Source organism: Bidens hawaiensis, unplaced genomic scaffold, assembly GCF_021521415.1.
Source record: "Bidens hawaiensis isolate Kalapana, Puna unplaced genomic scaffold, B.hawaiensis_p1.1 tig00023229_1, whole genome shotgun sequence".
NCBI lineage: Eukaryota > Viridiplantae > Streptophyta > Magnoliopsida > Asterales > Asteraceae > Bidens > Bidens hawaiensis.
The window spans coordinates 62,882-75,337 of record NW_027493645.1 but is presented as its reverse complement, the minus strand read 5'-3'; the positions used below and the strand labels follow the sequence as shown (position 1 = coordinate 75,337).

At 39.5% G+C, this 12,456-nt stretch overlaps 1 protein-coding gene across 1 annotated transcript; it reads left to right on the top strand.

The window, feature by feature from the left end:
* The first annotated feature begins 3,831 nt into the window (after nucleotides 1–3,831).
* LOC143567176 (vacuolar histidine transporter YPQ3-like) lies at nucleotides 3,832–7,068 on the top strand. Its single transcript, XM_077053652.1, has 12 exons — nucleotides 3,832–4,071; nucleotides 4,207–4,249; nucleotides 4,798–4,824; nucleotides 4,928–5,017; nucleotides 5,095–5,234; nucleotides 5,343–5,493; nucleotides 5,592–5,717; nucleotides 5,799–5,918; nucleotides 6,029–6,049; nucleotides 6,221–6,279; nucleotides 6,392–6,482; nucleotides 6,580–7,068. Exons 1-12 carry the CDS (start codon nucleotides 3,836–3,838, stop codon nucleotides 6,655–6,657), a joined length of 1,182 nt encoding a protein of 393 aa, XP_076909767.1. The 5' UTR covers nucleotides 3,832–3,835; the 3' UTR covers nucleotides 6,658–7,068.
* The last annotated feature ends 5,388 nt before the right edge of the window (nucleotides 7,069–12,456 follow it).

The following is a 12,456-nucleotide window of genomic DNA, read 5'->3' as shown; positions in this document are numbered from 1 at the left end:
GAATGCTATGAAGTTAAAAATAAAGTTTGTACTTACGGGTTTTCTTGAGCCTGAAAGTGCGGACAGGCGGGGATGAACCCGATGGAGCCGGCCTCTTCACGCCACTCACCGTTGTCTTCTTGGGCTCTCCGGAGGTGACAGTCGTCGCAGCCTCCGGAGCAGTGGTCTTATCACCACCGGGGTTCCCCGCCACCTCCTCGCTCTCGGTCTCTGAATCAGACCGAGGCACCGGATCGGCAGTGGAGGCCACCTTCGCCTTCCCCTTCCCGCCGGCAGCCTTCTTCTTCCGCACCAACGAAGGACCATCTGCGGATTCCTCATCAGAACACAGGATTAGAGGAATTCCAGCAGAGGTTTCAACATTGAGGGGTCGAGGGTTGAATAACGCCTTACCTGGCCGCCTGGCGCTCAGGATCTCGTGGCCTGGCGGGTAGACCTCCACGAACCGATCCGCCGTCTGTGCAAGGATGGGCAACTCGTTCTCATCTAGAGCACGAGTACCCATCCGAGCGGGACTATCAGCCTCCCGCGGATACAGGAGCGACTGCAAGTCGTTCCCCTCTGAAATAAAAGAACAGTTAGAAGACAAACATATATAAACAAAGAAGACAGAGCATACCGTAAGGGACAGAGTTCAAACCGTATTCAAGGACGATCGGGATATTTTGCGCATCCGCATCCTTCCACACCCGGCTCATCCCGAGCATCACCATCCCGGACTCCGCAAAGCGGTAAACCGGAGATTGGACTCGGGATATCTTCGAGAACCATTCCGCCTCCTGATAGTTGGAGGCATGAAGGCTGGGAAGTGCTTGCCCATTCTTGAACTTCATGGCAAGGGGGATGGCGCGAGCGGAGATAAAAAAGAACTCCCGCTTCCATGAACGAAGACTGCGCTCGGTTGCGCAAATCTTCAAACCCTTGATCCGGGTTATCAGAGTATACCACCCTTGGATGCACCTCCAAGAGTAGAAGGTCATCAGGCGGTCGACGAAGGGCTCAACGCCCAGAATCCGGCATACCCACTCGAAGTGGCGAATCTTCGCGATCGCCATCGGGTGCACCTCGGTCAGGTGCACACCGTGCCTCTCCAGGACACGGTACACAAACTTTGTCAATGGGAACCTAAGATTCCCATAGACAAAGAATGCGGCATATACCCCGATCTTGCCTCTGGGGGCATCATACACCGTCTGATGAGGTTCAGGAAACTCAGGCTCGAGAGACTCGAGCATGAACTTCCTGACGATGTACTGATATAGATCGACAGGCAGAGCACACTGGCACTCGCCAGCAGTACTCTTGTCATCCTTGTCGGACGTGGATGACGGGTGCTCGGCGTGCACCCCAGCCTCCTGGACTGTAGCCTCAAGGTCGTAAGCAGAAGACATCTTGTAGGTATGAAAAGAAGAACGATTTCAAGAGAATGCTCGACTGAAAAGGAGAGTATTCGCCGGAAATCGTTTTGAAGATGAAGAGAAAAGTGAAAGTGTGGATTGCAAAGGACCCTCTCCCCCTTTATATACTAATCGCAATTAATGCGGTGAATTTAATGCGGAAGAGAGAGAAATCGAAGGTGCAATGAAACTATGACACGTGGCAAAAAGCAAGCTGGCAACAGCTGTTGAAAGGACGCGTGCCAGTAATTTCGCGGCCACGCGCCCGAAAATTCACGCCCACGCGCCTGAAAAAGCGCCTGGAATGACCATATACTGTCACGTCGCCATAACTTCCTGCACGTCCTGACACTGTCAGAAGAAACCGTCGGACGACGTTTCAATAGTTTGGACTGTTCTTATCCTTTCACCAACTCTTCGAATTTCAAAATTTCAAAAAGATTCAAAAGCGGGAAAATACCCCTTACCTTGGCAACCAAGTAACTATAAGACAGGTGTGAGTAAAGTGTTAAGGCAAAACCCTTCACATACGATGCATTAGAAGAGGTACAAATATGGAAAAACGATTTTGAAGAGACAAATTTGGAATCTTTCACCATTAAGGGGCTATTTTGGAAATTTTCCTTTTTTCTGTTTCAAGATTAGTTTTGCATTTTTTATAAAATATAGTGTTTACATCAAAAAAGAAGGTAAACCGACGACAAGCTTTTGTATCGCAAGCCCCTTTTAAATTGTAAACTGAGTTATACAAATCAAAATATTATATTTTACGACTCATATTATTATTATTTTTGGAACGACCAACTAAATAACGCCGGGTAATCCGTACGCGGCCCCCATTGGCTAAAGGTAGCCCGAGCTGGCCACGAGTCCCGCCGGACGAAGCTCTAGCGGTCCATCTATTGAGGGATTCCCCGGATAAAACCCGACCCCCACGCCCGCCAAACAGCACGACAGCGAGGGACTGATAAAACCGGGTGAGATCAGGGCTCGAACCTGACAAATTAGTGTCATCCCTCATATTTCTCAAATAAATTGATGATAATAATGTTTAACCCTGTCACTCACCAGTGAAGTAAATAAGTAAATGCTCCACTAAATCACGTCCAATTTGTAACTCAAATTATTATTAGTTTTTTTCTCTTCCGCCGTTGAAATTTATTTATTTTGTTTTTAGTTTTTATTGGATTGAGAAAGCCCAGACTTTGACGTGGTAGGGTCGCCCTAACGGCACACAACGCCGCATGTGGCCGATTATTATTATTATTATTATTATTATTATTATTATATAAAGCAAACTGCAAGCCAACCAAAGCTGCCGCATAAGCCTGTAAACTCGTTGCACACAATCCTGCTGCTTCATACTGCATATTCTTATTCTTGCAGGTTTGCTTCAATTGTTATCGTTTAGTTTGCATTACATTATTCATTACGTTACTATCTCTTTCTAGTTTTGTTGTGATTGATTATTTGATTATATAACACACTCTACTTTTATAGTTATTATTATTGTTATTAGGGCTCTGTGGTCCTGTTTTGGTTGTATTCATATAATAACAAAATCTATATATTTCATTATCCATGTACTTTGAAAGCAATGCTTTCAAAAGTATTGCCAAAAGTTCATCATCATCATTATTGATAAATCCCACACCGTCTAGTAGTTTTGCATCAAGCCTTAGACATAAGACACATATTACTCAACCCTCGGGCCGATTGGTGCATGTACCCCTGTCTTTCTGCTATCAACGCCACCACATGATGCCTGATTAACCTTCAGTCACTTTTAACGTTATTTTAACGAGATTAGTAAAATAACGTCATAGATTATGCCATAGTTATCAAAGGCGCTAGGCGCACTTAAGGCGCATAGGTCTCTCCTGGGGCCTAGGCGCGAGGCGCAAAATAAGTGAGAGCCTAAGACAAAAAAGCGCACTTAAATAAAAAGAATAGAAATATATTATGTATTAGAAAAATAATTATATTCTTCATATATAATAAACAAAGGCTATTAGTACCAAAAGCTGTAAAAGAGTCGAGATTTAAATGTGATTCCAAAACTTGAATAACAAATTGTTCAAAGTAAAGTACCAAAATGTTCAAGTCATAAAAACCAAAAGGTCAAAAAGTTGTTAATAGTAAACGTTCAAATGACTATTGTTCTTGGTCCGTCATCAATGCCAGTAGAGGTGTTGTCACCTTCAAGAAGCGATGGCCTAGGAACTAGAAGCACATATATTGGGCCTGGCCTCGAAAATGGGCCTAGGCGTAAGAAGCGAGGGCTTTTAATAACTATAGATTATGCACTTTGAAAGCAACGCAATGCTTCAAAAGTATTGCCAAAAGTTTTTTGGTTTAATACACAAAGTATACTAATAATATCAGTTTTGAACAATATATTTGCATAGGTATTAGGCACGGTTGAATTGTTGGATGCAATGGTGCTGTTTACAAGTGATCTGCCAATATGTCCTGCAAATCAACATTGCTCGGAATGGGCTAGAAGTTACATGAGCTATTGCCTTTGCAGCACCAAGGATTGGGTGTCACTGATGTTGGGGGTGATTAGTGTGTTAAGTTGGGGTGTTGCAGAGGTGCCTCAGACTATTATGAATTACAAACGCAAGTCTTCTGAAGGCCTTGCTATGTGCTTCCTTTTTACATGGATAATTGGGTAATATTTTTATCTTTTATACTAATGATATGCTGTAAGTTGTAGTATGTGAAGTAGATGTTTAGTGTTTTTACAGTATCATGATGTCAGTTGTTTATCATCATTCTTTTATGTTTTTTTCTTTTTTATATGCAGAGATCTTTTCAATGTGTTTGGTTGTTTGTTAGAACCGGCTACGGTGAGTCTTTCTTTCGTTCTTTTGAATCCTGCTAGTCACTAGTCGGGCGGTGGGGTATTGACTAGCGTTTAATCAGATTGGAAGTTTTATATATAGTTCACATAAATAACTAAAGATAAACATAGCAAATCATTGAGAAAACCAAAGTCCGATTCCCTTTAAAAAAATAATAAAATAAAGACAAGGTCCGATTTTTGACTGGTTTGACCGAGTTTGACTGACTATCGACTAATGTCACTGATAAGCAAAAAGTTAATCAGTAACCCACCAATTAGCGACTAGTCGCCGGCTAAATTCAGTTTTTAGTTTTTACAACACTGTGAAGGCCATGCATTACTTTGTTCTTCTGAAAGTTGGATTTTTATGTTACGGACAATAAGTTTAAGTTGGATTTTTATGTTACGGACAATAAGTTTGCTTAGTATTACATATTAGTTTTATATATGTATGAAACTGAATCTTGTTAGTGTTACAGGAGGCTATGTTTTTGTTTATAAATATCTTCTCTTTCATAATTTAACGCATCTTATTATTCTTATACTCTGCAGCTTCCAACACAGTATTATATGGCAGTGGTAAGCAGCTTCAAACCTATAACCTTTCATTTTTGTTCTGTTACTGTTAGTTTGATTCAGACCAGACTTTTGCGTAATTTGTTGATTTTTGGCACTCGTGCAGCTGTACTTGCTGACTACCTTAGCTCTTGCCATCCAAGCAGTTTACTATGGTTACTTCTCTGATGCTGCATCTAAGAAACAAGTCTATAAGGTAATAATATTGCATGTATACAATTATGCCACTTTACATTTTGCACTTTAAATTTATGAACATTGTTTTAAATCTAGATTGAGTCAGTGGACAAGAAACAGCTGGCGAATGATGTCGGCCTTGAAGAATCAACGATTCCTATGCTATCAAAAGTCACTCCCTGTTTGACAATTCCATCTGTTGATGATAATTCTTCCACTGAAACAGTATACTACAGGTATTCGCATTTTTTTCAAGAATTTTGTTAAGTTAAATGTATGATTTGTGTGAAACATACACACACATGCTAATAACTTATTAATTTATAATGTGTTTTATGGGGCAGTTCTGCTAGATCTCTGTCCAGTAGTTTTCTTCACTCACATAGAACACACACTGATAAATGTGATCAGGATATTCTGCAAGAACCGTTGCTCGGTGGAAATGTGTCGAGACAATCATCTACTGTTTCAGAAACTAAGAATATGTTATGTGTGGTGAGTCATATCTAACAATATGCTTACTTTTTGGAAGTTATACTTATAAGTTAAAATCGTTACTGAATCAGTTGTATTGTACTTCTGTTATTTTGTAGGTTTTTTCTTTGACAATGTTTATCTGCACATACAATCTCAAACTCGAAAGAAACAGTTACCTTAATTCAGATTCAGTAAATTCACACAATGGAATTGTATTACAAGTGGGAAGAAAGCTTTTACAGGTAAATAACAGTGAATTAATATCGATTGGTTGACTTCAGTCAATGGAAATATGATTGTTTGACCATATGCATCAAATGCAGGTAAGTGGAAGGTTAGTTGAAGGTAGTGATGGCATAGAAAGTATTGGAATTGGAACCTTTCTTGGTTGGGGAATGGCAGCTATTTACATGGGTGGATGTCTTCCACAAATTCTGCTAAACGTAAGAATCTACGTGGCATAAAATTATATAAAATATAAAAATAAAGTATAATTTTTGGATTATAATAATTTGGGAAAGGTAGTGTGTTAAAATGTCTTTTGGATTTGCAGATTAGAAGGGGACATGTTCAGGTGAGCACAAGCCCATCATATTCTTCATGTTTATTATATGGAAAAGAACATCTTTAATTATTGAATCTGCACCTTTGACTCTTGAGTACAAGTCAAACACCCATAGAACAATTACCTTCGTAAATGTTTGAACTAATGTTTCAACTGTGTTATTTGCACAAATATTTGCAGGGTCTGAATCCACTAATGTTCGTCTTTGCTCTTCTTGGAAACTCTACTTATGTAGCAAGGTAAACATTGATCAAATGTCTAAAATGATCCCGCAGTTCAGGTTTTTGTATCATATTCGAATTTAATTGTCGATTTTGAATCTAAACATATTGTGATTATGTATTTTTGTAGCATACTTGTGAGTAGCATGGAGTGGTCAAAAATACAACCAAACCTTCCATGGGTGGTGGAAGCAAGTGGATGCATAATGCTTGATACTTTTGTATCCTTCAAACATATTATTATTTATTTCCTTTTTAATAATGCATTTCAACAGACTTATATTCTCATAAGACTTTTGATCTTTAACATTTTCCTAGATTCTAACTCAATTTGTGTATTTTCGACTTCGTAAACATAAATGTGTTGACTCTAAGCACGCAGACTTGAATCCATGATCCAAAAACAACAAACTAGAAGCTGTTCTTCTGCTTGCCACTCTAAGCACGGGGACTTGGAACCAATGTTTTTACATGTGATTGCTTATGAAGCGCGTTAGTGGGTACCAAAACGTGCATCGGGTATTCTTATTTGAGCGTAGCAAGTAGATTTATGGACTTTAATTGGATTTGACAAGAAGTTGAAACCTTTCAATAATCTTGTATATCTTTTAAGTATGATTTTGGACCTTTTACCCATTGGGTGATCTAGCCTATGCATTGCCATTTTGTTTATCATTAAATCTATTTTAGTTTGTGAATTTAACTTAAGCTATTTTGTTTCAATGGTTCTTGATTAATGTAAAACACATGCTTATATTCTTTGGTTTTTTCTTTCGGTTGCTATACCGAGTGCCGATAACGCAATGCGTGGAGCAAATCAATACCGACAGAATGAATTCCCGACGTATCGCACTTGGAAGTTCGACTAGTTATATGAATTAGTACTTTTACTTAATTATAAATAAACACTTTGTATGGCATCTATATAGTCAAAGATAATGCATTGGTGGGTACAAATTTTCAATGTGAACATCCAATACGTTTTTAACTTTATCATTTGTTACTGTTTGAAGAACTACAACTTTCCTTCTCTTCCTCGCCAGCTCTTTCATTTTTCACTGCGGTAATCTGTAACATAAAATAAATAAATAAATAAATAGATAAAATACAATGTAATGATATAACCATTAGAAGAAAGTGTTCTTTATTTTCTTTTTCTACTTTTCATTATAAGTTTTACCAAGATTTTACGGTTATATCTCGTCTCCTAGCTAAATCAACGAAATAACACCATAAAATCACACCACTTCTTTAGTTAATGATATTATTTTAATGAAATCTCGCCTATTCAGCTGTGGGTGAGGTCGGCAGTGGCGGATGGTGGCGGTCGTAGTGGTGACCTGTGGGCAGTGATTGTGGTGATGGGACTGGGTGTCGGTGGTGGAGGCAATATAGGGTGAAAGAGAGAACGAAATGAAAAAAAAAACCGAGTGCAGATGAAATGAATTTTAGATATTTTGGAGAGAATTAAATGGATGAGTTTATAGATGTTTCATTATATTAAACAACCAAACATTATTATTTTTTCCATCCTATCACAATGGTCTATTCCACCCCGCTTCTTATTTATGTATGCCAAATACTATCTTATGTAATACGTACATGCGTAGTGACATGCCTTTTTAGGTAGCGTTTGGTATGAAGAAATGGAAGACGGAATGGAATAAATCATTTCAAAGAAATGAAATTAAGCATGTTTGGTTATCATGAAGTAATTGAATTGATCATTCCTAAGGAATGAAATTATTTCTTTTTTCAAGTATTTTCATTCTTTGATAATAGGTGTTTTTTTTATAAAGAATGGAAAAGTCAACAATTATTAGTATTATTATTGTTATATTATTATTATATTATGAATGATAATTACCGTTATATTTTTAATAAAATTGATTAGTATAATACACTGTAATATTATTATTATATATCAACATTATTATTATTAATTCAAATTTTGTGAACTAAAAACAATTCATAACATACATACGTGATTCACGTTTTTATGATTACTTTTATTTGGTTTGATAATATTACCACACCGTATAGGTCCAAAAACTAGTTATTATTAATATTTGTATTATTATTTATCATTATTAGTACTAATAATAATAATAATACTAATAAAGTGATAAATCATTTCATTCTAATATGGAAACCAAACAAGAAAATAGAATGGTTGATCCATTTTATTCTTTTGTCCATTCCATTGCCCCATTCATTCTATTCCTCCACCCATTCCATTATGTCATACCAAACATACCCTTATTGTTTATAATTATTTATGACGCCCCTTTTAGTCTTTTTACCCCACTCATGTTAGCATGTCAAAACGTGGTCTAACTTTCAGTTTTGACTTTAGATGGAGTTTGCTTCATCGAAAATTTTATCTTTTGGGGATTTTTGTAAAACTAAACCCTAGATAAGAAAGTATCTATAACTTTGGTAACAAATATAACAATTTTCATTTGATCCATGTTGTTGCTAAAGAACGCACCGTTAAAATATTTCGTATGTGTGACATCTGCCCCGATCCGACCCGACCCAGGTACCCGTTTCTCCGATCCGATCTCTTTCTTTTATGATTTAATATTTATTTATACTTATACTTTACTTTTAATAATAATAATATATTTTCCTCCCTTTTTCTTCTCTCTTTTCCTTCCCGCCGTCCCGTCCCTCTTCTTCTCTCTTTCCGCCTTCTTTTCCCTCTTGTTGCCATCCCGCCTCTTTCTCTCTCTTGTCGTTGTTCCGCCCTTAGGCCTTGAACCCCTAACTGTCCTTTATTCCTTCCCGCCTAAGGTTGTCTGCGCAGCTCCACGCGCCAGACTCCTTACAAGGAAGCCTGCGCGAAGACCAGTGGTTCCTGCGATACGCAAGGCGAACTGTTCTCGCAGCGCGCTAAGAATTGTAGTTCTTCTCGCAGCGCGCTAAGAACGGAAGTTCTTCCCGCGACGCGCTAAGAATTGTAGTTCTTCTCGCAGCGCGCTAAGAATGGTAGTTCTTCCCGCGACGCGCTAAGGATTTTAGTTCTTCCCGCGGCGCGCTGTGGACTGTTCTCTGTCTGCCTTCGCCCTCGCGCGTGCGCTCGATGCCTTCTCGCGCTAAACCCTTTAAGTCTTCTGTTTAATCTAGCCGTTTACTTTTGTGATGTCTTATCTCCTGTGTTGTTGACCTGACCTATCTTGTGTCTGAAAAGCCACTTGTGGCACAGCATGCGCACCAACCCCATTGGTTGACAGAAAAAGTGACTGACATTATCTTTTGGAGATCTGCTTTTTCCATGCTTGACCTGTACCTTTATCTGACCCTCCCATGCCTGTTTACTGTTACCTGTCAGCTTTTCCTTTGCCTCCTGCAGCTGCCATATCTTTTGATATCTTTTGCTTTTGGAATCTTTTGCTTTTTGAAGATCTTTTCCCCCTTTTCTAGGGATTGTGTTCCCTAGGGTTTCCCTATAAATAATAATGCTATTTTCTAACACTACACACACAAATACTTATTATCTTTCTCTTCCTTTGCTCTCTGCCGTTGATCCTCTGCCGTCTCCTCTCTCTGCCTTCGTCCTCTCTCCTGTTCTGCCTTGCTTTTCCGGTAATATATACTATATATAATAATTTACTTATTAATTATGCTAACTTATAATCAAGACTTAAATCAAATCATTAAAACAACAATCTTATTTATAGGTTAACTTATGCTTGTTTAAAGTTGGTTCTTGCTTTATCTTACACCGCATCGTTTATCAAGTGAGTAATCTCGTACCTAATCCCTTTTTATTTTTAATGTTTTGGGGTGTTCATGTGTTCATACAAACTTAGAGTCTTAAACTTATTTATGAACTTTAGTCGCGCAGTATCCCATGTGTTGAGGACGTAGACTTGGCTGTTTATTTGTATGTGTGGATCATTAACCGTCTTGTCGGTCTATTCCGCAGTTCTCATGGTACCATTAGATGAACACGGGAGAACTATCGTTTATGATTTTCTCTTTTGTTTACACTTGCACAGTCTTTCTTGTTTGTGAGCTCAATTGTGAGCACTGGCAGTCTATGAGTATGAATCTTAGAGTTGGTCCCGATCGGGTTACACCCTTGTTGAAAACCAGACATACACATGTTGCGCGCAGATTTATTGTTATCTATGTATTGTATTAAACTTGATTTCTCACCAACACGCAAGTGTTTGACGTTTTATTTTAACACATGTTCAGGTTTGCTGTAGCTACATTTGGAGCTTGTGGACACGTAGGACGTTTTTACTTTTGGACCTAGATTAAAATGTATCAAGACAAGTTGTTGTTCGAATATTTTGCCTTATAATATATTGATTTATGTTATCTCGTGTTTACGTTGCGCGTGCGTGAATGAATATATTTATTAAATATTGACACCCAATAGTGTCACGAGTAATGAAACAATATGTGGCGCCCCGATGTATAATCCGCCTTTGGTCGGGGTGTTACAGATTGGTATCAGAGCTCGTTGACTTTAGGATAGGTGGTTAGACGTAACGGCCTAGAATACCTAAGAGTCCCTTCTCGCGCATGAGAGAAATCTCATGTTTGCGCGCTTATTGTTAATTACTCGTTATTTATAAATATGCTTGCGCAGACGCAGCGTATGGTTTTATGTTTTATTTCGCGATATTTCGATTTTTGCTGAATTTCGATTTTTATTGATTTTACTTACATATTCGTTTGTTGGGATTGAAAATCCGAAAAGTCATGGTGATACATGAATAGTTGATTTTCAAATTCCATTTACGATTATGTTCTGAGGTTGGAGACTTGAAAAGTCATGGTGATACATGAATTGTCAACCTCCAATACTCATTTTCTTGTATATTTTATATTGAGGATTGAACAGTTATGGTGATACATGAATCGTCAATCTCCAATACTCGATTACTAGTCATTTTAAATTGAGAATTCGGAAAGTCATGGTGATACATGAATTGTCGATTCTCGATTCGAATTTGTTATCTGTAATAAGTTTGCATTCAAATTCATGTTTTACTTTAACTGTTGATGGTATCTAACCCCGCGAAACCAAGCTTTATAAGATTATACTTTGCGCTAAGATATTAACAAAACTAAAACTTTTATAGAATGCATCCGCTATCTCGCCGTCATCAGAGGAGAGAAGCCTCGCGCAGGCGTAGACAGCAACGTTCCCAGGAAATGGCCGCCGCGATAGCCCAAGCCTTAAACCAAAATAATCCCAACTCCTCCGGATACAACATTAAGTCCTTTAACACGGGTAACCCTCCAAAGTTCACAGGTCTTGAAGGAGCCACCGTGATGCTCCAGTGGCTTGAGAAAATAGAAAACACTTTCCTCCACACCCAATGCCCTCCAGACAGACGAACCCTATATGCTTCCAGTGTCCTGGAATCTAGAGCGCTTACATGGTGGAATGGAGTAGCTCATGCGCGTGGCGCAGAAGCTGCTTCTAGCATGACATGGGAGGGATTCAAGGAAATTCTGACGCGAGAATTCTGCCCTCCCAACGAAGTTAAGCGCCTGGAGGAGGAATTTTGGAATCTTAAGCAATACAGCGGTGAAGCGCGCGAGTACGCGACGCGCTTCCATGAACTAAGCCTGCTTGTCCCTCACCTTGTTACCCCTTCCCGCCGAGCCATAGAGAAATTCCTTGGGGGTCTCCCCATGGAAATTCAAGATTCTGTATGGGCCAGAAACCCAGTTACCCTCTCTGACGCCATCGAATTGGCCGCTGTGCTCAGCGACAACCATGTCAGAGCAGGAACCCTGTTCCTGCGGGGAACTGAGAAGACCAAACCCACCAAAACTGTCCCTGAACCCGCAGAAACCAAACCAGAACCCTCAAACCATAACCAGAAACGTAGGCGCAGACAAGTCTACGCGCTTACCAGCCCGCCCATAGTCCAGCAACCCGCCTACCAACCTCTAGTATACGCGCCTAACCCACTGTCAGCCTACCCAACTCCCCCTGTAGTCCACAACTATGCCCTAACCAATCCCGCACTCCCTGCCCCGTCAACTAAGAAACCCTACACAGGAAACCACCCCTTTTGCCCAACCTGTAGACTCCACCACCCACCTCAAGTCCCATGTCGACTTTGTAACCGATGTGGCTGCGCTGGTCACCTTGCAGAAAACTGTAGAGTCCTTCCCACCAATCCAATTGCGCCAACACCACCAGTCTACCCGCAAAACCCA